The 27,522-nt window shown below is 41.8% G+C and overlaps 1 protein-coding gene across 3 annotated transcripts in view; it reads left to right on the plus strand.

Annotated features, from left to right (window-relative positions):
- The window catches only part of MTM1 (myotubularin 1), a 92,048-nt gene that overhangs the window by 61,470 nt on the left and 3,056 nt on the right, over positions 1-27,522 (plus strand). For 2 of the 3 annotated variants that reach the window (XM_055438489.2, XM_055438490.2), the window contains exons 7-14: positions 2,319-2,402; positions 4,620-4,769; positions 10,013-10,201; positions 14,324-14,509; positions 16,122-16,328; positions 17,328-17,420; positions 18,035-18,148; positions 21,967-22,143. In XM_055438489.2, the coding sequence (XP_055294464.2) occupies positions 2,319-2,402; positions 4,620-4,769; positions 10,013-10,201; positions 14,324-14,509; positions 16,122-16,328; positions 17,328-17,420; positions 18,035-18,148; positions 21,967-22,143 (1,200 nt within the window). The remainder of the gene's footprint in view (positions 1-2,318; positions 2,403-4,619; positions 4,770-10,012; positions 10,202-14,323; positions 14,510-16,121; positions 16,329-17,327; positions 17,421-18,034; positions 18,149-21,966; positions 22,144-27,522) is intronic. The other variant, XM_055438492.2, reaches the window with a different exon arrangement.

Genomic DNA, 27,522 nt, shown 5'->3' on the forward strand with positions numbered 1-27,522 from the left:
AATAACTAAAAACCAGGAAAAGCAGATTCTAGGTTTTCTTCTAAAGCGAGTGACAGTACAGCCTCACGTCATCTACACGCATCCCACTGGCACGAGGTTCAGCAGTCTTGAGTATTTACCCAGGCCAGGTCCTGACAGGTGCAGTATCTGGTGCTCAGAGATGTCACCAAAAGGACGCTTGGGCATGTTCTGTAGATGCCGTGTATGGATAAAGACGTGTGCTACGCATTTTAGTGCTCGTCTCACCAAAGGTCCCTCTGTCTTAGAGTTAAACTTCAGTTGACAGAAATCACTTGTTTTCCCCAAGGGTACTGAATAATCAGGTATTGCTGTGGATTCACTATCAGCCTAAAGCCTCGGTAACCGCATAGCTAGATCAGTGTCATTGCTAATAGACAGCACTGGGGCCTGGTGCAGATTTGAGACCTGCTGAGGGGGCCACATGCTTTGGAACGTTCAAGAAGATCTTTTGGAGATCCTGATCCTGATCCGCTTTCACCTTAAACCTCTTGCCACTTAAATACAGAAAACCAATGCTGCTAAGTGATGATTTTCCAGAAATTCTCTATAACGTTGGGGTCAGGGGCACCTGAGGCCTTAGGCTGATGGATGGAAGGAGGAGACTTAGAGGAAAACTGCCTCCAGAGAAAGTGCTTGTGCAGGGGCTGTATAAAGCTCTCCACCTTCATTTGATCAAGAAATATGTATTCCACTTACGTGGGCCAGATACTGTTCAGTTACTGGGGATTGAGGATGGGAAGAAAGCAAGTGTCTGCCTTCACGGAGCCCATGGTCTAGAGGACAGTAGGGGTCCAGCAGTAACAAACAAGTAAATACATGTCAGATGGTCACAAGTTGTGGAAATAAAATGGGAAGGAGGATGAGGGGTGCAGTTGAGGTGGGGAGTGTTGTTTTTCTGTAGGGTGTTAGAGAAAGGCTCATTGATTACGGTTACATTTGAGCAGAGATGTGAAAGACGTAAGGGAGGAAACAATGAGTGCAAGGATTCCAGACAACTGGAACAGCAGGTGCAAAGGCCCTGAGATTGGTGTGTGCTTAGTGCTCTTGGGGAGCAGCAGTAAAAACCAGCATGGCTGGAGCAGACTGACGAAGCGGAGGAGCAGAGAGATTGTGGGAGACGTGGCCAGATGGCGAAGGCTGTGGGGACCATTGCAAGTACTTCCATTTTTACCCAAAGTGAGATGAAAAGCTCCCACAGGAGGATTTGGGGGCAGGGGAAGGATTTGAGCTGACTTAGGTTGTGCCACTACTACTCTGACTTTAGGTTTAAAGATGAAAGCAGAGGACTAGTTAGGAGGTGCTATTATAATAATCCAAGTGGAAGCGGTAGAGCCTTAAACCAGGGTGCTAGCAGTGAAGTGATAAGGATAAGCCAAGGTGCAAAGTATGGGGCTGGCATCTGCTGAAATGGGGAGACTGGGAGGAGCAGGATTGGGTGGGAGTTGTGAACGTCACAGTCCTCTAGCTGTGGTGCGGTCACTTGTGTGGCCAAGTCTGAAGATCACGGTGGGGCTTCAGAGTGATAGATATTTAGGAATCACCAGGGTATGGATGATATTTGAAGCCATGAAATTTCTTAATGTCACCTTGAGAATGAGCACAGAGATGAGTGTCGTTTCAGAGATCAGGGCTTTGATTCAGAACTCACAGAGAAATTAATTAAGATTTTTCCTGATGTTCTGTCTCTTTTTAAAGAGATTAATGCATCACTGGTCCCTTTTGAGACAGTGGCACTGTTTACTAATCATTGCTGGATTTTCTTTTTCTTTTTTTTTAAGTGTCTTTTACCTGATCGATTGCTAATACTGCTTAAAACTGATGGACGTTTTTGGGTCTGGAAGTCTGATTTTTGTGCAACAGCACTTTTAAAAAAAGCCACCAAAAGTCATGTTTATTGTAAAGTAATTAGCCTCCAAATAAAATAAATAAATTAATTTATAAAAAAACCTAAAAGAAAAAGTCATGTTTGTAGTCATAGAAAACTGTGGTCTCAAAAGTAATAGTTAATCAAGATAGAGGGTAGCATAAATCTAGTCTGAATTTGCCACTGTTATTTCTGGCTTAATGGGCAATTCATATTGATGTATGACAAAAACCATCACAATATCGTAAAGTAATTATCCTTCAATTAAAACTAAATAATTTTTTAAAAAAACTAAGAAAAAAAAATATTAGGTTGTTATTTCATCATAGGCAAATCTGGTAAAAAATAAAATAAAAATCTTAGGTTGTGGTATTAGTAGAGTATTAGTTCCTTTACACCGAAGTTGACATTCTGGTTTTTTTGCCTTTTCTAGCCAATATTTGCATTTTTGAATGAAGAAAAGTTTAACGTGGATGGATGGACCGTTTATAATCCAGTTGAAGAATACAGAAGGCAGGTAAGTCAGTAGATACTGTGCCATGCGAGGAATCTCAAATGTGCCTGCTGAGGATATATGCCTTTGGTCATGCTCTTTGAGAATCGGTAACACCCTTGCTAAATACTTTTTTCGTAGCAGTAGTATAACATGGCTTATTCTGTCTGTCTAGTACTGTGAAGCCTACAAGCTCTTACAGGGCCATGTTCAACCTGCATTGAAGGTTGCATGGCTAAGTTCATTTTCTTCCCACTACACGAAGAACATCCATTATATGTTGTCCATGAAATGAATCAAACACTCAGAGTCTAGAAAAGCCAAACTTCTGTATCTTACTACTCAGGAATTGATGTCACAATGTATTTATGTGTTTGGGAGCTTAACTATTACTGGCAGTTAGATTTAAGTTATATTCATTTTGGCTTAGAGATTCAAATGAATTAGAACTGGAATGACTTTTCCAGGCAAGCTTTGATGAGTGTGTATGAAAATTGCCTTTAAACTGCTCTCTTAATAAACTTTACCTACGTGCATGTTTATTTGCAACAATAGAGTAGGAGGCTTCGAGTATTGTTGCTGTTCAGAGGTGAAGGTCTCCTGGCATTTTAAAGAAGATTCCCATGCCTGTTATGGAACAAGAGCTGCACTTTGACCTCTGCTATAACCAAATCATGGGACAGCTAGGAGTTTTGTGATGAGATTTTTCCTAAATCTTGTTCTATAAAGCCTGTAAAATAATTGGGAAGTTTTGTCGAATTAGCTTTGAGAATCAAATCAAGCCCAGTGAGTGTTAAGTCAAATCGCGAAACACTAGACTTGAGAACCTTTAAGCCACCACTTCCACTACCAGGCCTCTTGGCTGAGTTCCCTGTTTAGTCTTGATCAGAAATGCAGGTGTTGGAATTTATCTCTGGAGCACGTATATGAAGTAGTATGCCCTGTTGCTAGCTTTAGACTATTTCATTTTCAAAGGCTGTGTGTACCTCTCATTAATAACCTTTCTTCTGGGTTATATATGGAGGCAGAAGAAGGACCATTGAAACATCTTGCATGTTTCGGAGACCTCTGTAGTGTTCTGTATTAAACTATTTGCACCTTAATTTTGGAGTATTATTGACAGTATTAAGACTTATTTTGTAAGTCAAAGCTTCTAGCTTGAAACAAAACAGTTCCTGTTTTTAAACTTGCATGCATATATGAACTATTGAAGGTATTTTGTTCTAGACTGCCATTATATTCCATCTTTTTTTCTTACACCTTTCTGATGGGACTTGTAACTCTCTAATTGGACTTGACATCAGACTCATCTGCTTGGTCTGCACTCTATGGGGCCAGACCTAAAGACAAGGTACAATGTCTGTTCCCAAAACAAGCACCCACATGGCTCACTTTTGTGTGTGTACTTCTGTATTTGTGAATGTGGGGAGGGAGTTATTCCAGCACCTCTGCATCTTGTCCACACTAGATCCAATTTTGTGAGTAAGCAGTAGGATGGAAGATGTTTTCCGTGTGTCCCTGTCACACTAGCAGGCTGCCTCAAATGCAGATGACTCTATTTGTCACACAAGCCATAGGGCAATCACCCATCCCAAACCACTTGATTGAAAACTCTTAGGAGTTGGCAAAATGAGCCTCCCCAGAGGGGTTTTCCTTACTTCCCTTCTGTGAATTTCTTTTTTTAATTAATTAATTTATTTTAATTGGAGGCTAATTACTTTACAACATTGTAGTGGTTTTTGCCATACATTGACAATGACATACATTGTGAATTTCTTTACAAGCTTAGCTTCTTTCTACTTTGGAGTAGGTTGAAATATTCCCCCTGTTTTGAGTAGGGGGTAGAAGTTTCCTGATAGCTTTTCTACCCTCAATTAGACACACATGAAGATTACACAATGTACTTTTCTTTAAGGTGCGTGAGTTGGGATGAGGGGAAGCTTGAGTTTCTCTGTACAAGTAGTAGAGAAGAGTTTGGCATGAAATGAAGGAAGATCTCAAGTTGAACAGAATTTGCGTTTATCAATGACAGTTTAGAAATTTGGAGCCCACCTGTGTTTTGTCTTGTGTTCTGTTGTCTGGATTACCGATCTGGTTCCCTTACTGGGAATCAGTAGAGTGTTATCACTCTGCCATCAGATGCACGTTTGCCTTCTGCTTGAAAGGAGAAAGGAGACCCAGTGATGGCCAGACCCAGAGAGGAGTCTTCCGTGTTGACATGAACTTCCTTTTCTCCTGCAGGGCTTGCCCAATCACCATTGGAGAATCACTTTTATTAATAAGTGCTACAAACTGTGTGACACTTACCCAGCTCTCTTGGTGGTTCCATACCGTGCCTCTGATGAAGATCTCAGGAGAGTTGCAACTTTTCGATCCCGAAACCGAATTCCAGTGAGTACTGCATTTCATGTCTTTTATAAAGGGTGCCATGAGAATGGTAGTCAAATAATTCAGAGAAACACTCTTTTGGAATTTCAGTCCCACAAGTTATTATCAAATGTCTTCTGAGTATAAAGCAGCAGGCCAATTGGGGAAAGAAGTAAGATGGCACCGCCCCCCCCCCACCGCCGCCCAGAAGCTTGCAGTCAAGGACAGAGCATGAACTCAAGTAGTTTTTATCTAGGAGAGGGAACAGGTAACACCAGGTGAAAAGGAAGAAGGGAGGACAGGGTCTCTGTGGCTTCTTTCTTTGTAGCACAGTGATTAACAGATGTGAGGCTCTTGGTCAGTGTCAGTTGACACGTTAGAAACAACACTAGAAATACCCTGTGTTATGGAGCCTGTAACTACAGGCTTTTACTTAGCACTTTTATGAGGATTCGTCTATCTGCATCACGCTTGTAAGCTGCATTCAAACCATTAGCAATCTTGAGACAAGTGCAGATTATCCCAAACAGTATATTACAGTATCATTGGACCTAGTTCATAAAGTAGTATTTTGGTTCTTAAATATTTATGGATGAGTTGCACTATAAATCTCATTGACTAAAGTGTCTGTAAGTCATATTGACTAAAAATTTAGAGAATTTTTCCCCTCTGTTAGTTTTCAGGGCATCTCATAATAAGAATATTGTTTTGTTTTGGTTTTGATTTTGAAAAACAAAGGTTGAGGAAATTAAACTTTAATGTTTTGTTACCTTTGACTTCCAAGTCTAGACATTTTTGTCCTTAAAAGAATATTTGTGTGAAACTTTTGTGTAGTATCAACATAATATGAATTGTAACTTAAAATGCACTTGGTTCACTAAGGGCGAGTGTCTGTTCATATCTTCATGAGGTATATATTATACTTGGAAGTGTGGTCTTTAGCTCATTTTGCTAGAATGCTGTGCTAATGAAGCAGAGTTACCAGTGTGCTCCTCTTCTGCTCTTCTGAAACATACTTTTCTGTGCCATAGCCACAGATTCCACACCTGGCCAGCTGTGTTGCTAAGACATGCCTTGCCCACAGGAGAAAGGGTTAGGATAGTGTGGGTTCATTTTGTTCACTCCTTCATTCAGTGAGTATTTATTGAACATCTACTGTGTCAAAAGTGTGTGTGAGTGCACATGTACATGTGTGTGAATTTCATGTGATTGGGGCAGGAGAGGAAATGAAATAACTGAGCCAAGTCCACTGTGCTCAGGCTGCCATGTTTATCCAGCAGTTCCCACAGTTTTGAGTGAATGGAAACCCACTGTAGAGCAAATAGAATGCTTAGCTTTTTACTTAGCCATTTTATTGATCCTCCTTACCTTGTGATGGGCACCGATTTGCATTTATTTTTCGTAAAAAACCTTAAGGCTAAACTGTCCATCCCCTCTCTACAGATTACAGTGTTTAATAATATCTAATAATAGATGATGTACTCTTTCTAATACAACTCCTAACCACCAGTGTTATAAAATATCACTGAATAATAAGATAATCCACGTCTTTATATAACCTTTGTTCTCCAACAGGTTGGTTTTAATGTTATTGAATTCTTTAACATATAAGTAACATATATACTTTGGCCACCTCATGCAACGAGTTGACTCACTGGAAAAGACTCTGATGCTGGGAAGGATTGGGGGCGGGAGGAGAAGGGGATGACAGAGAATGAGGTGCCTGGATGGCATCACTGACTTGATGGACATGAGTTTGAGTGAACTCCGGGAGTTGGTGATGGACAGGGAGGCCTGGCGTGCTGCGATTCATGGGGTTGCAAAGAGTCACACACGACTGAGCGACTGAACTGAACATATATTTATTTTTTTAGACATTTAAAAAATACTGTTAAACATTTAGGAGACTGCCACCTAGTGAGGACCACACTTAACTTTTGGTATATGTCATTCCAGACTTTCTTCTATGTATACATATTTTTATTTGAAGAAAAAATAGAAATTATTCTGTGGTTTCTGTCTCAATCTGCTTTTTCTACCTAGCGTTTATCTTGGAAAGAACCTTCCACACTGTTGACTCTCTGCTCATGTGCCACTATATGGAGTCAATTAGTTTTCTGTTGTGAGACATTTAGCTTCTTTCTAGCCTTTTGCTATTACAGTGTTTTGGTGGCTAAATCTTTGTGTACATCATTAATTATTTATTGCTTCTACATATTAACTTCAATAAGAATAACCTAATATAATAGCATATACTTTTAAAACACTCATGGTAGTTGACGTTGTGAAGTTTACATTATTTGTACCTGATTCGGCTATATAGCAAGCATCCTTTTTATAAAGGTAGAAAAGAAGAAGAAAAAGCAAGTAAGAGGTGAAACAACTCATAAGAATAACATTTCTTAGCATGGCCTGCTGAGTGCAGTCTTCAATCTCCCAAGCAGAGAGAAGTGGGGAAGAAGAGCAGAGAGCACTGGGAATGAGAGTCTTTATAAAATAATAAATGTCTTGTATATGCAGCAATTTGCTCTTTTAAAAGTGATCTCGTTTGGGGAATTCCCTGGTGGTCAAGTAGTTCAGTTCAGTTCAGTTCAGTCGCTCAGTCATGTCCGACTCTTTGCGACCCCATGAATCACAGCATGCCAGGCCTTCCTGTCCATCACCAGCTCCCGGAGTTCACTCAAACTCATGTCCATCGAGTTGGTGATGCCATCCAGCCACCTCATTCTCTGTCGTCCCCTTCTCCTCCCGCCCCCAATCCCTCCCAGCATCAGAGTCTTTTCCAGTGAGTCAACTCGTCATATGAGGTGGCCAAAGTATTGGAGTTTCAGCTTTAGCATCAGTCCTTCCAATGAACACCCAGGATTGATCTCCTTTAGAATGGACTGGTTGGATCTCCTTGCAGTCCAAGGGACTCTCAAGAGTCTTCTCCAGCGCCACAGTTCAAAAGCATCAATTCTTCGGCGATCAGCTCTCTTCACAGTCCAACTCTCACATCCATACATGACCACGGGAAAAACCATAGCCTTGACTAGACGGACCTTTGTAGGCAAAGTAATGTCTCTGCTTTTTAATATGCTATCTAGGTGGGTCATAATGGTCCTTCCAAGGAGTAAGCGTCTTTTAATTTCATGACTGCAATCAGCATCTGCAGTGATTTTGGAGCCCCAAAAAATAAAGTCTGACACTGTTTCTACTGTTTCCCCATCTATTTCTCATGAAGTGATGGGACCAGATGCCATGATCTTCGTTTTCTGAATGTTGAGCTTCAAGCCAACCTTTTCACTCTCCTCTTTCACTTTCATCAAGAGGCTTTTGAGTTCCTCTTCACTTTCTGCCATAAGGGTGGTGTCATCTGCATATCTGCCGCTACTGCTGCTGCTGCTAAGTCACTTCAGTTGTGGCCGACTCTGTGTGACCCCATAGACGGAAGCCCACCAGGCTCCCCCTTCCCTGGGATTCTCCAGGCAAGAACACTGGAGTGGGTTGCCATTTCCTTCTCCAATGTGTGAAAGTGAAAAGTGAAAGTAAAGTCGCTCAGTCGTGTCTGACCCTTAGTGACCCCACGGACTGCAGCCTACCAGGCTCCTCCATCCATTGGATTTTCTAGGCGAGAGTACTGGAGTGGCTTGCCATTGCCTTTTCCGCTGCATATCTGAGGTTATTGATATTTCTCCCGGCAATCTTTAGGACTCTGTATTTCCACTGCTGAGGGCCCAGGTTTGATCCCTGGGTGAAGAACTAGGATCTCACAGGCCATCTAGTGTGGCCAGAAAAAATAAAAGTGATCTTGTATCAAATCAACATATTGTACACCTTAAATTTACCTATTGTTGTAGGTCAAGTGTATCTCAGTAAACCTGAAAAAATTAAATTAAAAATATATAGGTACATAGAAGTGATCTCACATCTTTTCTCTCTTGGAGGCCAAGCCATGGGAGGTGGGCGGGCAGGTCTCACCTCCACACTGTAGAGTAAAAAATAGAGCTTGTACCCAGGATCGCAGTCCTGATCCTTTGGACTCTTAGTCAAGGCCACAGTGGTATTTTGACTGGGCCCTGGCAGGTGTAGAAACTCAGTTGAATGAGTGTTCATTCATATTACCATATAATCTCCTCTCATTAATCTGTTATATTATTATACACTGCAATTTTTATGGACATCAATGCTTGTAATTTGCCAGAGTGGGGAGGTGACTTCAAAGATGACAGCGTGCTTGGCTTTGTATTAAGTGAGCTCAAACACTTCTGCTTCTGGGGTTCTTGTGCCTGATTTTCATGGGTTTTCATACCCTGTGCTGGGTCTATGCATTCTCCATTTGTCCTCCCAACAGTGCCACACCATCACGTGACTCCATATTTGATGAAAGAGGGAAAGAAAGTGACAAGAGGCCGTGTGCTCAGTACCCAGGTCAGAGCCACCGCAAGAGGTGTGCCTGTCCCAGAGCTCATGCTTTCACCCACCATGCTTACCTCCCAGCTCCTGTTTTTTTTTTTTTATTTTCTTTTAACAGCTTTATTGAGATAGAGTTCACCTGCAAAACTATTCAGTCATTGAAAGTGGACAATTCTGTAGCTTTGGCTGGGTTACATTGTTAGCTTCCTTTTACAGATCTTATTTCTTAGGTGCTATGAGCTGAGAGACCAGGTAGCAAAGTGTGCTGGGCTTGTGTGTAAAATTAGAGAAGGTTGATTCTGAGAAAAAGCTCAAAGAGCTCTCCCAGGAGGCAGGTGTCCAAGCTTTGTTATGGAGACCCTGGCAGCTCTATGGCTGTCCTGAGGTTCTGTTTGCTTCCTTTGGGTTTTCTGTGTTAGATTCTAGAATCGAGACTATTGGGAAAATGACTTGCAGGCATGAGTTGAGATTATAGAGACAGGACCAGGGCTGGTTTCCTTTACCTCTCACCTTTTACTGAAGCTGTTTCTGGGTGATGACAAATCCGGTGCAAGTTGAAAGACTAAAATAAAATGTCTGAAGCTTTCTATTTCAAGTGATGTAACTATTTTTAGGTTAGCATTTAACATTTTTAGATGTGGTGCAAATTGAGAAAAGACTAGTCAAGCAATTAGTTGTTCTCATTGGCTCTGAATCGTCGTAACGGTTAAACATGTGTTTCTGGGCACACAGGGAAATCAGAGGTGAAGAAACATCCTATTTTGGCAAAATCAGTTTCACTTCATCATGATTGTTAGGGCTCTCTTTTTTTATGGTTTTAATTGAGATTTAGTTGTTTTCTTGATAGCTTAAAATTTCTGAACCAACCGTAGGTGCTGTCATGGATCCATCCTGAAAACAAGACCGTCATTGTGCGTTGCAGTCAGCCTCTTGTCGGTATGAGTGGTAAACGAAATAAAGAGGATGAGAGATATCTCGACGTCATCAGGGAGACAAACAGACAAGTTAACAAACTCACGATCTATGACGCAAGACCCAATGTCAATGCAGTGGCCAACAAGGTGAGTGTGTTTCATGACATGGTTCTACCTTACATACAGAGTGCAGTGTTTCACATGAATGTTGTTGTCATGACCTGTCAACATGTGGATTTAAATTCATTAAACTTTGCCTAGATCACGAAATGAGTTCACTAAGGTAGAAAGTAGTTTTAATCATAAAACATATCTGAAAAGTTGATTTCCTTAAAATCAAATGAAGGGGGCTTCCCTGGTGGTCCAGAGGTTGAGACTTCACCTTCCAATGCAGAGGGTGTGGGTTTGATCCGTAGTCGGGGAGCTGGGATCTCATATGCCTCATGGCCAAAAACCAAACGAATTCAAAAAAGACCTTAAAAATGGTACACATAAAGAAAAATCCTGAAAAAAAATCAAATTAAAGTTAACTTTTGATAAACTAGGCAAGTCTAGAGCTGTAATGAACTTGGGTTTTGGCCGAGTTCTCAGGCATGTGTTAGAATCTCTTTGGAGCACTTTAGGCTATTGACGGTCATCCTCAATGTCAACACTTTGTCATTCTCCATGTATACACTAGGGAGGCATCTGTGAGGATTGTGAGAAGCTGTAATTGTTAAAATCCTAAATTTGTAGCTTTGTCTAAGCAGTCTTGTCTCTATACTCAGAAATGTGTGTTCTCAGTTATATGAGATAATCCAAGAAATGAGGAGCTCCATGTATATGCATTTTACAGTTATTTGTGCATGTGTGCCAAGTCACTTCAGTCGTGTCTGACTGTGACTGTATGGACTCTAGCCTGCCAGGCTCCTCTGTTCATGGGATACCCCAGGCGAGATTACTGAAGTGGGTTGCTATGCCCTCCTCCGGGGATCTTCCCAACCCAGGGATGGAACCCAAGTCTTTTATGTCCCCTGAATTGGCAGGCAGGTTACTTACCACTCGTGCCACCTGGGAAGCCCTGGTGTCATGTTCAGAGAACTCTTTCTCCGGGGTTTCCTTGGCCTTCTTAAGCAGAGTATGCTGAGTGCACCTACAGTGAAGTGATAAGGCAGTGTTGCGTGCAGGTGCCCCTCAGCAGCTGCTGCGGAGACTATTTGCCCCTGCGTGACATGGTCCCAGACTCAGAAATACCTTTGACATTCAGTTTCAACTTTTGGATTTGTGGTTTTTTTTTCCTTTTCTCATTGTCAGTTGTCACTTATACATGTTCACAGTGGGCCTGCCCCATCCCAACTTTCAGATTTATTGCTGCTGGTCAGATGTAGGCTTACATTTCATCATCTTGGATATTTTGTTTATTCCCAAGTCATTTACCTGGCATCTTGCATTATTGAAAGCACAAGGCAAGAGCCTGAAAGCAAAACAAGTCCTGAAGCAGCTCACCTACATGTGGTAGTTTCCTAAACAGACCCTGTAATGTCTCTCTACGTGGGCGTGTGTGTGGAGCTCCATTCACAATTATTTGCTCACAGATCATGCACCTGACACCTTTACTCCTGGGGAGCCCCCTGCTCCTCATGTATTCGTGGACCAGCTGTTTGTTACTGCAGTTGATTTGGGTTTAGATACTGAAAATGATTTTGAAATTATCCATAAAGCAGTCATGAAGTAAAATCAATCAATAGATTAGGAATTAGAAGAAAATGTTTAGTAAATTCAGCCTACATAGGAATATCTTGTTGTATTATCCTTACCTTTATATTTCTGCTATCCTTCATGTATAATTCAGAGTTGAATACATGCATAAAATGAAGTATTTCCATGTATACATTTAACCTGAAACATATGATATAACATTAAAATGAGGTATTTAGAAAGGATATTTTAAGGTATATAAAATGCATTAAATGAATACCTTTATCATATTAACTCTAAAGCTCATTTTTGTACCAATAGAATTATTGAATGCCTTTTTAAGACTCAGGAAATTTGCCTGTCTGTTTAGGAATGAAAGGAAGGAAAATATTATGGGGGAAAAAAAAACCTAGCAGCAGGCTTGAAAAACCTGTGCATCATTCTTTAAAAACCACATGCAGGGTCCCCTCCTCCTCTCTCAGCTGTGTCTTCCTAGCCATCTGTATCCATGGCAACAGTTTGTGTATGTACTAGGTAACTTGGGTGGTTCTTTTTTGTTGAAGAGAAGTGAAAAGAAAACTTCAAAACTAATCTGAGTTGGAGATTTTGAACTTTTGGGAACTCAATCTGTGCTTGACTAATAGATTTTTACCCTTCTGATTTCTCTTTGAACCTAATTGTTCTGCCCTTATGGATATTTAGAAATTTACGACCCCAGATGTAACAAACATTTTAAATTAAACAAAACCCAGAGGCAGACAAGATCCAGCACCCTGTGATGAATTAAAGTGGGGCTGTATTAATGTCTATTTTGGCAGAAACTTTGGCAATGAATTATTACTTTTTCTGTGTATCATCTTCAGTTATTTAAAAAAGAAACTCCAGCATTCGGAATGTCTTTGAAAACTCAGTAACTGTTTACAAACCACATGTCACGTGTCCGTGGGAGGGTGACATCTGTTGTCGTGTGAGAGGCTTGCAGAGCTAGTCCACAGTGGAGCAGGCACCCTCCTGTTGTGGCCTCTGATTGCAGCTGCCAGGTGTTACTCCCTGAAATGTGAACCATGTGCCTGTATGTTTGTTAGCTGATAGCTGTTTAAAAATGACAGAGTGAATATTCGTTGTCTACAACTGATGCTATTTGTATAAAGCTTTAAAAACACATTACTGTTTAAATAAAACACAATTTCTCACCTGGAGTCTGTGGAGATCAAGGCCTCTGGCGTGTACATAGGTCTCCAGGTTTGAAGTTCAAGTGGTAGCTTTACTTCTACTGCAGGAAACCTCCTCTGTGACTAACCCTGGGAAAAAACCATAGGATGTATTGACCCTTTTGTCCCGAGCTACAAACTGTTGTAAATAAAAAGAGAAGAGGTTTTCTGTGGCAGTGGCAGGCATGTGGTTTGTCTGTCCTCCGCTTTGACTGTTTATTACCTTTACTTCTGAGTTTACATATTCATATGTTTTTATGGTGTTAATTAGCATCCTTCCATTTCTGCTTGCTTTCTTCGCAGGTTCTGAATGATTTAACCTTTTCTTAAAAGGCCAGAGGCCATGTGTTCCATGGCATTTTCAAACATTAAGCAGAAATCAGCCCAGTTCCTAAACAAAATCTTAGCATTTCTTTTTGTCTTTGTGGAAAACAGGCATCTTCAAGACCCTGTGAAGGGGAAGTGACACCCACCCTGGCAGGTTGATGTTAGAAGGCACCACGGCAGGTGGCGGCCATCTCATCTCCTCTTGAAACCTTTTGTCCTTTGAGGGCCAACCACGTGCAGCACTGTCCCTGGTGTTTTTGCATAGCACATGGACAGTCACGGGGCACTAGAAAAGGTTCAGGCTTTGAAATCAGATGACTTAAATTCTACTGCTTACCTCTGACTTTGGGGGTAGTTAAATAGCATCTGTTCTCATTTGCAAAATGGAGATAGTAATACCTGTCTTGTAGCATTGTTTTAATTAGATACAATGATGTAAAGCAAGAATCACCATATCTGGGATGTCAGAGAGGATCATTAATTGGTGGCTGGTGTTAGCAGTTATAGAGCCCAGCTCCTTTTAATCTTAGGAGACCTCAGTAGTATTATCTCCTGTTCTTCAAGAGACCACATTGAGGCTCAGAGAGGTTAAGTGCTTTGCCACAGGTTGCACAGCAAAGAGGGGCTGAAGCTGAGCTATCGACCTGGATCTGTCTCCAAAGCCTGTCTTTTTCCCCTAGCTCATCGTGTCCCATGTGAGCCTGCCCTTGGAGTACTGTTAAAATTGGATAGAATATGAAAACCATTCAGAACCAGCTCTTGCCTTTCCAGATCCAGAAGAAGAGCTAGTAATTAGAAAACATTTTGAAAATGATTTTTTCTTGCAAATACAGATTCCCAGGAAATTGCCAGTTCCCCATCATTTTTTTCCAGCTCAGAGTGTGACTGATATTGTTGAGGCCTAGTGTAAGGTAGAAAGTCGAGTCACATCAATTATTAAATCAAAGTTACAAGGTTTTAGGTTAAGATTTGGAGGACTAATAACCTTTGAAATATTTGTGTAAGGGAAGAAATAGAAAACCCAACTTACTGTTTTGTGTGTCTTGTTTCTTAGGCAACAGGAGGAGGATATGAAAGTGATGATGTGTATCATAACGCCGAACTTTTCTTCTTAGACATTCATAACATTCATGTTATGCGGGAATCTTTGAAAAAAGTCAAAGACATTGTTTATCCTAATGTGGAAGAATCTCATTGGTTGTCCAGTTTGGAATCTACTCATTGGCTGGAACATATCAAGGCAAGTGTTCGACTCATGATACAGGATGCTTGGGGCTGGTGCACGGGGATGACCCAGAGGGAGGATAAGGGGAGGAGGGAGGTGGGAGGGGGGTTCAGGAAGGGGAACTCATGTACACCTGGGGTGGATTCATGTCAATGTATGGCAAAACCAACCAATATAATATTGTAAAATAATTAGCCTCCAATAAAAAATTTTTAAAAAAAGGAAATGATTGTTCAGTGAAACAGGAAATTGTTTTAATTCCTTAAATTGAAAAAAAAATTGAACAGTGAGAGAAACAATATTTGTTGTATAGGGCCAACAGTTTGTGTTTCTTTGCAATTTGCTTACCTAAAGTAAAGATATTCTTGAGAGTTTGTGGAGATGTCACTTTCCAGCTCATCAATAGCGAGTAGTTGAGCCTTTCCCCCAGGTTTATGTAACCATTACTGCATATGACCTTCAAGAACTTGGAGCAATTGTTTTTATTGAAACTAATCTCAGTGGACTTAACTTAATGAGTTTCGTGTTTTTATTATAGTCAATCCTTCGTCTTGATAGAGGTATCAAAAACCTCCATTCTTTTAAAAGTACTTGAAACTATGTGAGGAAACTAACAACTTTAGAAACTGCACTTTATTTCTGTAAACAAACAAGGGACTTCCCTCGTGGTCCAGTGGTTAGGGGGTCGTGCTTCCACCGCAGAGGGTGCAGGTTTGATCCCTGGTTGGGGAGCTTATATATGCATTTGTGTTCTCCCAAACTGACCCCCAGTACCTTAGGGTGTGATCTTATTTGGAAAGAGGGTCATTGTAGATGTGATTGGTTATGACAGGTTCATACTGGGGTAGCATGGACCCTTAATTCAATAAGGCTGGTGTCCTTATGAAAAGGGGAGATTTGGACACAGAGACATGCTCAGAAAGATACCATCTGAAGATTGGAATTATGCTGCCAGAAGGCAGGAACTACCAGAAGCTTTGAGACAGGCCTGCAACAGGTCCTTCCCTAACAGCCTTCAGAGGAAGCATGACCCTGCCCACATCTTGATCTCAGACTTTTAGCCTCCAGACCTAAGAGATGATACATTTCTGTTGTTTAAGCCGCCAGTCTATGTGACACTATTACGATAGCCCTAGTGAACTCGTATAATCACATATGTGAAAGATTTGACATGCACTTTGGCTTTGTGTCTGTTTGTCTTGTTTTTTAATACCTACTTACCTCAGCTTCCCTGGTGGTAAAGAATATGCCTGCAGTGTGGGAGACGTGGGTTTGATCCCAGGGTCAGGAAGATCCCTTGGAGAAGGGAATGGCAACCCATTCCAGTAGTCTTGCCTGGAGAATTCATGGACAGAGCAGCCTGGCGGGCTACAGGCCATGGGGTCACAAAGAGTTGGACACGACTGAGTGATTAACACTTTTCACTTTCACTTTGTCTTTGAAAGCAGTTTCTGCAGAGGAAAAGCAACAAACCTTGTAGTTCCTGGCCTTCCGTTTTCAGAACCTTTCCGTTCTAGACGTTAAGAGTATTTTAAAGCAGGACTGTTTACTAGGGTTAAAGGCTTTAAGTTCACGTTTAAGCAGCCCCTTCCAGCTGGCCATTTACTCGCATGTTTTTCTTTGCCAGCTTGTCTTGACGGGAGCCATCCAGGTCGCAGACAGGGTTTCTTCGGGGAAGAGCTCGGTGGTGGTGCACTGCAGTGATGGTTGGGACAGGACGGCCCAGCTGACGTCCCTGGCCATGCTGATGTTGGACAGCTTCTACCGGAGCATCGAGGGCTTCGAAATATTGGTCCAAAAAGAATGGATCAGTTTTGGACATAAATTTTCATCTGTAAGTAAACAAAACTAATTTTTAAATTATCTGGTTATTACCACCTGGGATGTAAAAAAACTAGTTTGTGAAACCACTGATTTCCTTTTAAAATCTGAGTAGTAGTATAAAAAAACACTCTGCAGGTTTGAAAATGTGTGGCACCTTGGGTTTAGCCAGTCTTTTCAGGAGACATGTTCATCCATCTGTGCCATTTACAGTTTCACTTGAAAGTGATATGGGAAGTGTTTCAGTTGAAATTGTACAAAAGAAGGAAGATACTCCTTTCTCAACTAATGTTATAACTACTAGAGCAAAATATTTGTAGATATGCTAGACTTTTTGTTGAGGCTTTTGCTATTTTCTGATAGATATTTTGAAGACCAAGAGAACCTATTAAAATGTCTGTTTGCAGGTCTGGTTTCCAGACACCCTTTGAATAAGCATTTTGAACAAGTTCCATGGATGGTTCTCCTGAAGTAAACTCATAGACCATTTTAGAAACACTGCTGTGTAGCCTTGTAGCCTACATCTAAATTTCATAAGTGCTGTAAACAGCATTGTCAAGTAGAAATTGTTAATGGTGAAGTTTTTGACTTGTTTTCGAGAAAGAACTTTTTTAAAAAGAATTTTTTAATTATAATAATCACACCCTTTTGGATATGGTTTCAAGATTTGAAACTTTCAGATTGGTCCCTTAGCAACTAACTGGTAACAGTCTGCAGGGTGATCTGTTCCAGTCTACCTGCAGCTGCACAAAATTCTGATCAGATAAAATAGTTGTAATGCTCATATAGGATCATGATGCTTTCTCAGTTTGTATTGATATTTTATAGAAGTTTATATGCTTAATTTCCTTTGTTTTGAAACCTTACATTATTTTCTTTATTGCCATGGGGAAAAATACTATTCACTCTCTGAGAAACTTGGTGTTTGGAAGGCAGATTGCTGAGTTGTGACTGTCACATTTTGTGGGTTATACCTTTCTCAGTTTTAAAACAAATCATCAATTCCTTTCAGAGAATAGGTCATGGTGATAAAAACCACGCTGACGCTGACCGATCTCCTATTTTCCTCCAGTTTATTGATTGTGTATGGCAGATGTCAAAGCAGGTAAGACATATATTGGATGAAAATACATTTGACTTCATCTTTAAATATCTTTATACAATATCTGGGATTTGCGTCAGAGTACCTCAGGGTAGAGTTAGAGATACAACAAGTTTGGCCATGTGCAAATAATTCTGGACACCAGGTGATGGGTATATGGGGTTCAATTTTTTAATCCTCACTAGTATTTATATAAAAGGGATTTCCTTGGTGGCTCAGAAGTTTTTAAAATTTAATATTTAACTACACTCTCTCTGCTAATGGAGGAGCAGTGCAATTGACACCACCAGTCTCCTTTTCCAATTTACCCTACGCTGGTGTTTGTGTATGGGCATGTCTGCTCCCTTAAAATGCTGTAAATAACTAAATCACCTGAAATATCCCGTACGCTCAGGAGAACCCAGAAAATGGGCTTGTTTTCCCTTTCTGACTCTTTATTCCTTTACTTGATGCTCATTTATGCTCTCCAGCCCTGGGCAGAGCACCAACAGATGAGCCGTGGGGTGCTCCAGGCCTCAGCTTCAGCTGTCTCCCCGGAACAATCATGCACCTCTTCTGAACTCTATGAGATCAGCCTCAGGTTTTCATGTATTCCTTACCCATTTGTTTCTGTCTAGTTCCCTACAGCTTTCGAATTCAATGAACGGTTTTTGATTACAATTTTGGATCATCTGTATAGCTGCCGCTTTGGTACATTCTTATACAACTGTGAATCTGCTCGAGAGAAACAGGTGAGTGAAACGTGCTCATCATTTTAGTTAAAGGGTCACCAAAATGGGTCTAGTCTGCCATGAAATACGAAGAATTTGATAGCTTGGCTTGTGATGAATGCAAAGTGTCTCGTTTTGTACCCCACACTTGGGCGTTTTCACTTCAACCAGAGGTTATTGAATTTGTGGTGTGGCCTTCATGGGTAAGATGCTGACTTTTCCCTCAGAGAGTAAGAATGATTTTTTTGTTGAGGTATAGGTGATTTACAATACTATGTAAGTTTCAGTATATAACACAGTGATTCAATAGTTTTATAGATTATACTCCATTTAAAGTTCAGTTCAGTCGCTCAGTTGTATCTGCCTCTTTGCGACCCCATGGACTGCAGCATGCTAGGCCTCCCTGTACATCACCAACTCCCAGAGCTTCCTCCAACTCATGTCCATTGAGTTGGTGATGCCATCCAGCCATCTCATCCTTTGTTGTCCCCTTTTCCTCCCACCTTCAGTCTTTCCCAGCATCAGGGGCTTTTCAAATGACTCAGTTCTTTGCATCAGGTGGCCGAAGTATTGGTGTTTCAGCTTCAGCACATTAAAGTTATTATGAAATAATGGTTATATTTCCCAATGCTGTATATCCTTGTAGCTTCTTTAGTTTATACCTAATAGTTTGTACCTGTTGCTCCCCTACCCCTAGACTGCCCCTCCCACCTTCCCTCTCCCCACAAGTAATCACTAGTATGTTCTCTATATTGGTGAGTCTGTTTCTGTTTTACTACATTTCTTCACTTGTTTTATAGATTGTTCGTATAAGTGAAAACATACAGTATTTCTCTTTCTCTGACTTATTTCATTAAACATAATCATCCCCTCCATGTTCAGCCATGTTGCTGCAATTGACAGCACTTCATTCTTTATGGCTGAGTAGTGGTCCATTGTATATACATGGCACATCTTATTTACCCATTCACCTGTTGATAGACACTTAGGTTGCTTACGTATCTTGGCTATTGGAGTAAGCATGGCTATTAAAGGCATGCAAGGTCATCCTCCCAAAATGCCATAAAAATGTCAGTAAGGGAAAATTTTTTAAAGGCATTAACCCACAAGAACAGGGGGAAATAAGAAAGGAGACATAGCAATAAACTTGGAAGCTGGAAAGATAGTAGATAAGTGGAAAATAACTTTACTTGAGAATCTCATACCAGCAGTAGAGAAGGCAAGAACCAATCCACTTTGCATCACAGGAACCCCAGATGACTCAGGGCTTCTGAGGCAAAGGGGGAGGGATAAGATACCCTGAAGGTGTGTTTAGAATAAGCAGGCAGCTTTCCTGGATCACCCCTACCCATCTCTGGAGTTGAGGACAGAGGTTTCTTCTCGAGAAAGAGTGAGAGTAGGTCTCCAGGCTGGAGACCCAAGTGTCAGCAGGGGTTGAGTGAATGGAACAGCTGGCCGGCGAGGGCCTTGGCCCATGTACCCTGCTGACTCCTCACATCCTGGCAGCAGGTCCTTATCTTTCAGGTAGGAGCCTTCTCTCTTGGCAAGGAAGGAGAGAGAAGGGAACCCTTGGATGTTGCTGGTGGGGGTGTAAAATATCATGGGAGCCAGCATTTCTACTCCCGGGTATGTACCCAAGAGGGAGGAAAACAGGGGTAAGGCAAAAACTTAGTGCAGGGCAGCCCTACTCATAATAGCTAAAAGGCCTCAACAACCCAATCATCCGTCAGCTGCTGAACAGACAAACTAAATGTGGTCTCTCCATTCAATGGAATATTATTCAGCCATCAGAAGGAATGGAGTTCTCACCCACATCACAGATGGATGACCCTTGAAAACATGCTTACTGAAAGGAGTCAGACATAAAAAGGCACATATGATATGATTACATTTATCTGAAATGTCTAGAAAATCAAGTCTATAGAAACAGAAAGCAGACTAGTGGTTGACTGGGGGCTGAGGGATGGGAGAATGGGGAGTTCTTTCTTAGTGTGTACGGGCCTTCCTTTGGGGATGATGCAAATGTGTTAGCACTTGACAGAGGTGGTGGTTGCACACCACGGAGAAAGTACTAAAAGCATTTTAGTACTAAAAGTCTACTATTGTAGACTAAAATGATGAATTTTATGGTATATGAACTACACTGAACTTTTAAAAAACAGAATAATCTCTGGAGAAAGTGACTAGCCCAAGAAGAAGGACCTCAGCATTTGCTGAGTCATAGCAATCTAAACCCTAAACATGGGTCTCATCAAAGCTACACTATATATTGGGGGTTCCCAGGCAGGGCAGAGGTGTGAGCACAGCAGCATGGGGTGGGAGCCATTCTCTCTGTGACAGTGTCAAGAGTTAATGCCTGTAAATGTGTAGTCAAAAAGTAGCAAGAGGGTGGTGTTTCTCCAAGATGTAGAGGTAAGTACCAAATAACCAGATACATTTAAAAAGTCAAACACAGTTGTTTGGGGGAGAAAGGTGAGAGACTGATTTTTACATAACAAACATTGTCTAGCTGTTTGACTTTAAGTCAACTGTGTGCATGTATAAAAATAAAGACAAGGCAGTGTAGATTGTGGTGGAGAAGGCAATGGCAACCCATTCCTTTACTCTTGCCTGGAAAATCCCATGGACGGAGGAGCCTGGTAGGCTGCATTCCATGGAGTCACTAAGGGTCGGACACGACTGAGCAACTTCACTTTCACTTTTCACTTTCATGCGTTGGAGAAGGAAATGGCAACCCACTCCAGTGTTCTTGCCTGGAGAATCCCAGGGATGGGGGAGCCTGGTGGGCTGCCGTCTGTGGGGTTGCACAGAGTCGGACACGACTGAAGCAACTTAGCAGCAGCAGCAGTGTAGATTGTGGCATCCAAAAGGGTCAAAAGAAGTTTTAGGTGGATCCCAAGAAGGCAGAATTATACTGCTGTTATTACTATTCACACTCACAAAATCTGTATGTTCAAGGGATTTCTTCAGTCACTTATTTTAAGCTGTTCTTTTCCGCTTCCACTTTTATCTTATTGGTCCTTTCTTTTTGATTTTTAAAAAATTACATATTTTTTAATTGAAGGATAATTGCTTTACAGAATTTTGTTGTTCTCTGTCAAACATTAACATGAATCAGCGATAGGTGCACATATGTCCCCTCCCTCTTGAACCTCTCATCACCAGGAAGAGTTTCCAGTTCTGCCTTCAATAATTGTAATACTTGCCTTTTTATTTCCAAAGTTTTGATTTTCCTCTCTTTATGGTCAGAACTGGTAAAAAACAAACCTGTAATTGAAAATCAATGAAGATATGAACATCTGTATGAAATGATGGGCACCAAACAGAAAAAGTGAAGCTTCACTGAAGTTGGGTATCCAGGTGTTTCAAATATCTGGATATTGGCATTAAACCTCTGGATGTTTCATTAACCTAACTATCTAGATGCAAACTGTCTAGTAGACCTAGGTTAAGATTTTGTAGTTTGAACAAACACAGAAATGGAAAAAGTCAGTGAGATCTTGTGATAATTTTTCCTTGCTGCTGAATTCAAAAGAGCATGGTGCCCATCTGTTCGTGAATGTTTTTCCAGCCAGGAATAGTTTTCTTAGGTCAGTGAATTGCATTTAATGTTATAGCATGCTGCCCCTCTCTCTTCCAGCAGAAATAGAGGCTTTCAAGCCATTATGTATGCAAATATCGGAAAGTGGTGCTCAGCACAGGAGGCTTTTTGAGCTATTATGGGGATAATGTACGTGTGTGATTCAAGTTGATGCTCAGCTGTATAGCCGCAGCCTGAAAAATGGTTTGTGTACTGGGGTGTATTTTTACTTAGGCTTTCCACTTTCTCTTTCCTCTAGAAAGTTACAGAAAGAACCGTTTCTTTATGGTCACTGATCAACAGTAATAAAGACAAATTCAAAAATCCCTTCTATACTAAGGAAATCAATCGAGTGTTATATCCAGTTGCCAGTATGCGTCACTTGGAACTCTGGGTGAATTACTATATTAGATGGAACCCCAGAATCAAGCAACAAGTAAGTGAAGTAGCATTGTGAATACAGTGATGTCGAATGAGTACTAGCTTGGGACTTTGATAATGTTATGTAGTAGTTATTTAAAAATATTATGAAAGGAAAAATAGAGTAAAAAAATGACACTTGCTTTTAATCCCAACTTCAGTTAAAAACTGTTTTTAATGCCTAAACCATTTATTTTGATTGCTGTTAAGCTAATATTTTCCTGCCAACATGAGTAATGCAGTTTTTTAAAACTAAAGTCTAAGCTAATTTTTTATTGGAATATAGTTGCTTTACAGTATTGTGTTACTTTCTCTGTACAGCATGTGATTCAGCTATGTGTATACATGTGCTGTGCTTAAATGCTCAGTCATATGTGACTCTTTGCAACCCCATGGACTGTAGCCCGCCAGGCTCCTCTGTCCATGGGGATTCTCCAGGCAAGAATACTGGAGTGGGTTGCCATGCCCTCCTCCAGGGGACCTTCCCGACCCAGGGATCAAACCCAGGTCTCCCACATTGCAGTCAGTTTCTTTACTGTCTGAGCCACCAGGGAAGACTAAGAATACTGGAGTGGGTAGCCTGTCCCTTCTCCAGGGGATCTTCATCACTCAGGAATAGAACTGGGGTTTCCTGCATTGCAGGCGGATTCTTTACCACCTGAGCTACCAGGAGGCCCGTATGTATACATATATCCCCTATTTTTTGGATTTTCTTCCCATTCAGGTCACCACAGAGCAGCAAGTAGAGTTCCCTGTGGTATCCAGTCGGTTCTCATTAGTTATCTATTTTGTACATTGTAGTATATACATGTCAGTCCCAATCTCGCAATCCGTTGCACCCCTGTCCCCCACCTTGGTATCCATAAGTTTGTTCTCTACATCTGTGTCTCTATTTCTGCTTTGCATATAAGTTCATCTATGCCATAAGATGGAAACTAATTTAAATCTCTGGAAAATTTCTGCGTTTTCATAGTCAAGGATTTCCTTTAATGACTAAAAGTTGTTACACCTCATAAGAAGGCTCTTTCCAGCAACTAGACTGAGATGATCCTTCAAGGAAAAGAAACATTTTCTATTATCTATTCACCTGTATGTACTTTTCAACTAATATCAGAGTGCTTTTTACTGAAAGTCTTTACTTCTAAAATAAAGATAATTGATCTGTCAAAGGATAGTTCAGTCAATTGGCCATTTATCAGTCAAACGTGGAAACAGTGATTTTTGAAGCAAAAGACTCCACGTTTCATTAAAGGCACAGTCAGGCTTTCTCCCACTCCTACTGCATCCAAGATCAGAAGGAAAGTCCAGCCTATTTGTGAGGGCTCAGCAGTGCATCCATTGAGCGATTTGTTCTAAGCACTGTAAATATGAAGTATTTGCGGTCACTCTTTCTAAAGGTTTGCACACTTCCTGAGGTTAGGATGGTTGAATACCTGTTCTCCCAGGCCAGTCTTACATAAGTGTCAGCTTTAATACCACTACACCTAATCAGGCAATAGAAGGGCCCGGTGCTCAGTCTGACTCTGGATTGTTTATTCCACTCAGGCAGCTAGCTACACGCCAGTGTGTGTACCCTCTTCCCACCAGGGAGATGCACGTTTAAGCTGGCCCTCTTGTTTAAAGGTGTCTGCTTGCTTGCCTGAAAGCCTTTTGCAGTTTCATGATGGTTGAAATGTATGATCTTTGGGAAAGTGACAGATTCCAGGGCTTGAGAACATTCACTTGTTTAGTTTAGGATTTGAGAAGTACACAGAAGGAGTGTATTTAGCTGTAGTTCGAGTGTTTGGAACACCAAATAAAGAGGAAATAGGAATTTTTCAAGATTCTAAGCACTGTTACACAGGACATGTTTCTCTGCTGGTTAAAAAATACTATATAGATGATCCCTGTTTGTCTTATAAATTTTACCTTTTCTGTATTTATCATGGCTTTAAAAAAATAACTGTTAGTGATTAGAAGATGTTGATAGTTTCTGTACAGATTCTGTAGTCTCTTCTCCTCATCCATCTGTACTTGGGGAAGCTCTTGAAATTCCATGCATTTAGAGCAATTCACTTATGACATACAAAGGTAATGGCAATTGTGTGACAAGTCAGGTTTTCAGCAACATCACTGGAAGAACTTACTATGGTGTGTCTCTCCCCCTTACTCTCCCAGAACTGAGCCAAATGGAACTGAACCAGGTAGGAGTGAACATTTCTTTGATTGAGGTTTTTATTTTGAGACAGCGATTGGTCTGTATTATGATCGGTGAGATTTACTCCAAGAAAATAACTCACCCTTCCTATATAGATTTTCTGAATGTCAAGGGTCCTATACACACCTTTATGTCATTTGGCATCTTGCATTTTCATCTGCCAAATACCATGCATCAGGCACTGGGAGGACCCAGAGATTAAGAAGAGCTGGTCTCTGTCCACAAGGAGCTCCCAGACTGCAGGGGCGCCCAGGAACAGAAGTTGATGATCAAGCTTGAGGAGAAATGTGAACTAAGTGCATCAAATTTCCCAAAAGATCTTATGCAGAACATTATTTCATACAGAAATAGATTACAATCCAGTCACATAGGACTTTTCAAATTCTATAATGTAAACCTGAAAGAATATACTTAACCACTGAAATTGTTCTTCAGTTGTGTGGCCCGGTTGGTATACAGGCAGTTGCTGAATGCCACGGGCATTCACAGCACTATGGTAAACTATCAGTGTTGAAAGATGTAGAAACATATCCAGCCTCTCCCCACGGTGAGCTATTCCCCAAGAAGAAGGCAGGGCTAATGTGCTTTTTTAAAAGCGGAATCCACTGGCCCTTGCTACAACCTCAAAACAGAGTTGATGGCAAGACCAATTTTTATATTTGACAAACTGTGAAGAAGCAAACTTGGTACTTTTATTTAATATGAGGAAGTTGCTTAGGCCAAAAGCCAACGGAGAATTTAGTCCCATAAACCTCAGTGAGTCCTTCAGCTGCTGGTGTGTTGCATATTGTCCTTTGGGGACGTCTGTACTCCACGTGGCTCTGAACCAGGGTTGACCCAGGCAGATCCTGTTTTACTTAGGATGACAACAAGGACAAATCTTCACAGGCTTTACCTGGGTGGGGTATAAGTCATTTCTGATAGAAAGGTTAGAAAGGAATATGAATATGAAAATCATATGAAGCCTAAAATACCTGTGGAGCCACTGACTGCCTGTGCTTGGCTCGCTTCTTGCTTCATACTTCATTCCCCGAGGGACATGTCAAGGTGTGGGATTTACAGTCACTTGACTGTGAATTTCATTTCTCGCTGTTCTGTCCTGTGATATGCTGTCACAAATGGACTCTTTCCTTCTATTATATCCCTAAATTGGTTCTCTTTGTCTCTAGGCTGATGACTGCTAGACATCTTTTGTACCCACTGCCAGACTGAATGATCTTTTTATTTCTAATAGTTTTCTAACTCTATAGCCTTGTCCATCGTTGGCAAAAATGATTGTTTTACCTCTCATTTCTTTTTCTTGTCTTGCTGGTACAATAACAAATAGATTCTAGTAGTCATATGGAAAAGAGAAGTTTTAAAAATAGCCAAGAGCATTTTGGAGGAGAGTATAGAGGAAACCCTTGCCCTGCCACATGTTAGGACTTATCTGAAGCAGAACAGAACCCAGAAACAGAGACCGGAGATGTGGAGGCTGGGGAGGGGGAAGAATGGACCATTGATGGTAAATGTTTAGTGGTCCATGGTCCTGTCTCAGCAAACAGAGCCAGTGCACATGGAGTCCTCTTGCCCAAACCTGCTGCTCCCACCGGCTTTCGCATTTCAGTGCTTGGCAGCTCCATCCTACATGCCCTGGCCAGAAACCTGAATGTCATCCTTTTTCCCCACTTTAAAAACCAGCCTTATTGAGGTATAATTGATACATAATAATCTGCACATGTTCAAAGTGTGCAGTGTGGTAGGTGTTCATATTTGTCTGTACACGTGAGACTCTGACCACACTAGAGGTCGTGCACACACCCATCCCCAGCAAACACTCCTGTCCCTGTAGGTGAGCTTCCATTTACCACACAGTCATCCTCGCCTTCCTTGCTCTCTTGCCGCTTGCTCCCAGGCTGTCAGGAGAGCTTGCGGGGCTCCCAACCTCCTCACTGATGCTTCTTTCTTACACACCCTGCTTTGGCCACGCTGGGCTCCTTGCTCAGCTTTGAGACCCTCAGCCGTCTGCCTGGCCACCTCCCTCCCCTCCCCGCAGCCCTCCCCCAGGAGTCACCTTCCCAAGGTGACTCACCCCCACCACCCTGTTGAGCGTGTCACCCACCCCCAGTGTGTCCCTGTCCCTCCCGCCATGCTTTACTTTTCTGTAGTCCTTATCACCTTCCAGGTCCTGTGGATCTCCCAGGGTCATCCTTGTCTTTGCTGTTTGTCTGTCTCCCCCTGCTGGAAGAGAAACGCCACAGACGTAGGCGTTTGGGCCTCCTTTAGGTGGCACTAGTGATAAAGAACCCACCTGTGAATTCAGGAGACATAAGAGACCTGGGTTTGATCCCTGGGTCAGGAAGATTCCCTGGAGGAGGGCATGGCAACCTACTCCAGTATTCTTGCCTGGAGAATCCCATGGACAGAGGAGCCTGGTGGGCTACAGTCCCTGGGGTCACAAAGAGTCAGACACATCTGAGCATGCACATTCACTGCTGAATCCTGAGCCCCTGGAGCAGTGTCCAGCTCTCAGTGGAGCATATACAGAGAAAAACAGGCAAAGGGTATTAAGGGGCAGTGCACAGCACTTACTGGGCATCAGTCGCTCTACACGCATTCCTGTTCAAGTGCCAGTATGTGTGAAAACCTCACATTCTACAGAGCCGTACAGTGAAAAGAACGGGAAGGACGGGGCTAAGAGGGAGGAGGAGACTTCTCCAAACCCTGCCCCTTTGTAAGCAGAGCGCTGAGGAGAGCACCAGTCAGGCCTTGGCAGGCTGTAGTGGGTTGAATGGGGGCCCCCAAAACGCACATCCACTTGGAACCTGTGAATGTGACCTTACTTGGAAAAAGGGTCTTTACAGATGCACTTAAGTTCAGAATATCAAGACGAGATCCTCCTATATTTAGTCAGGCCCTAAATACGAGGACAGGTGTCCTCATAAGAGAAAACAGAGGAAGATTTGAAAGCCAGACACATACACAAGATGAGGCTGTGTAAAAGCAGAATGATTGCAGTGCTGCGGCCACAAGCCAAGGAAGCCTGGAGCTGCCAGAGGCTGGTAGAGGCAATGACGTCTCCTCCCCTAGAGTCTGGCAGCCACAGGAAATGAATACAGTCTTAGCTCCTGCTGTCTTCTCTGATGCAAGTCCCAAAGAGCATTACAAGTCAGATCTAGGGTGTAGCCTTCTTCATCAGCGTAGCGTCTTCATGGCTTC

Source organism: Moschus berezovskii, chromosome X, assembly GCF_049115385.1.
Source record: "Moschus berezovskii isolate FMDL1 chromosome X, NW_MosBer_1.0, whole genome shotgun sequence".
Classification (NCBI taxonomy): Eukaryota; Metazoa; Chordata; class Mammalia; order Artiodactyla; family Moschidae; genus Moschus; species Moschus berezovskii.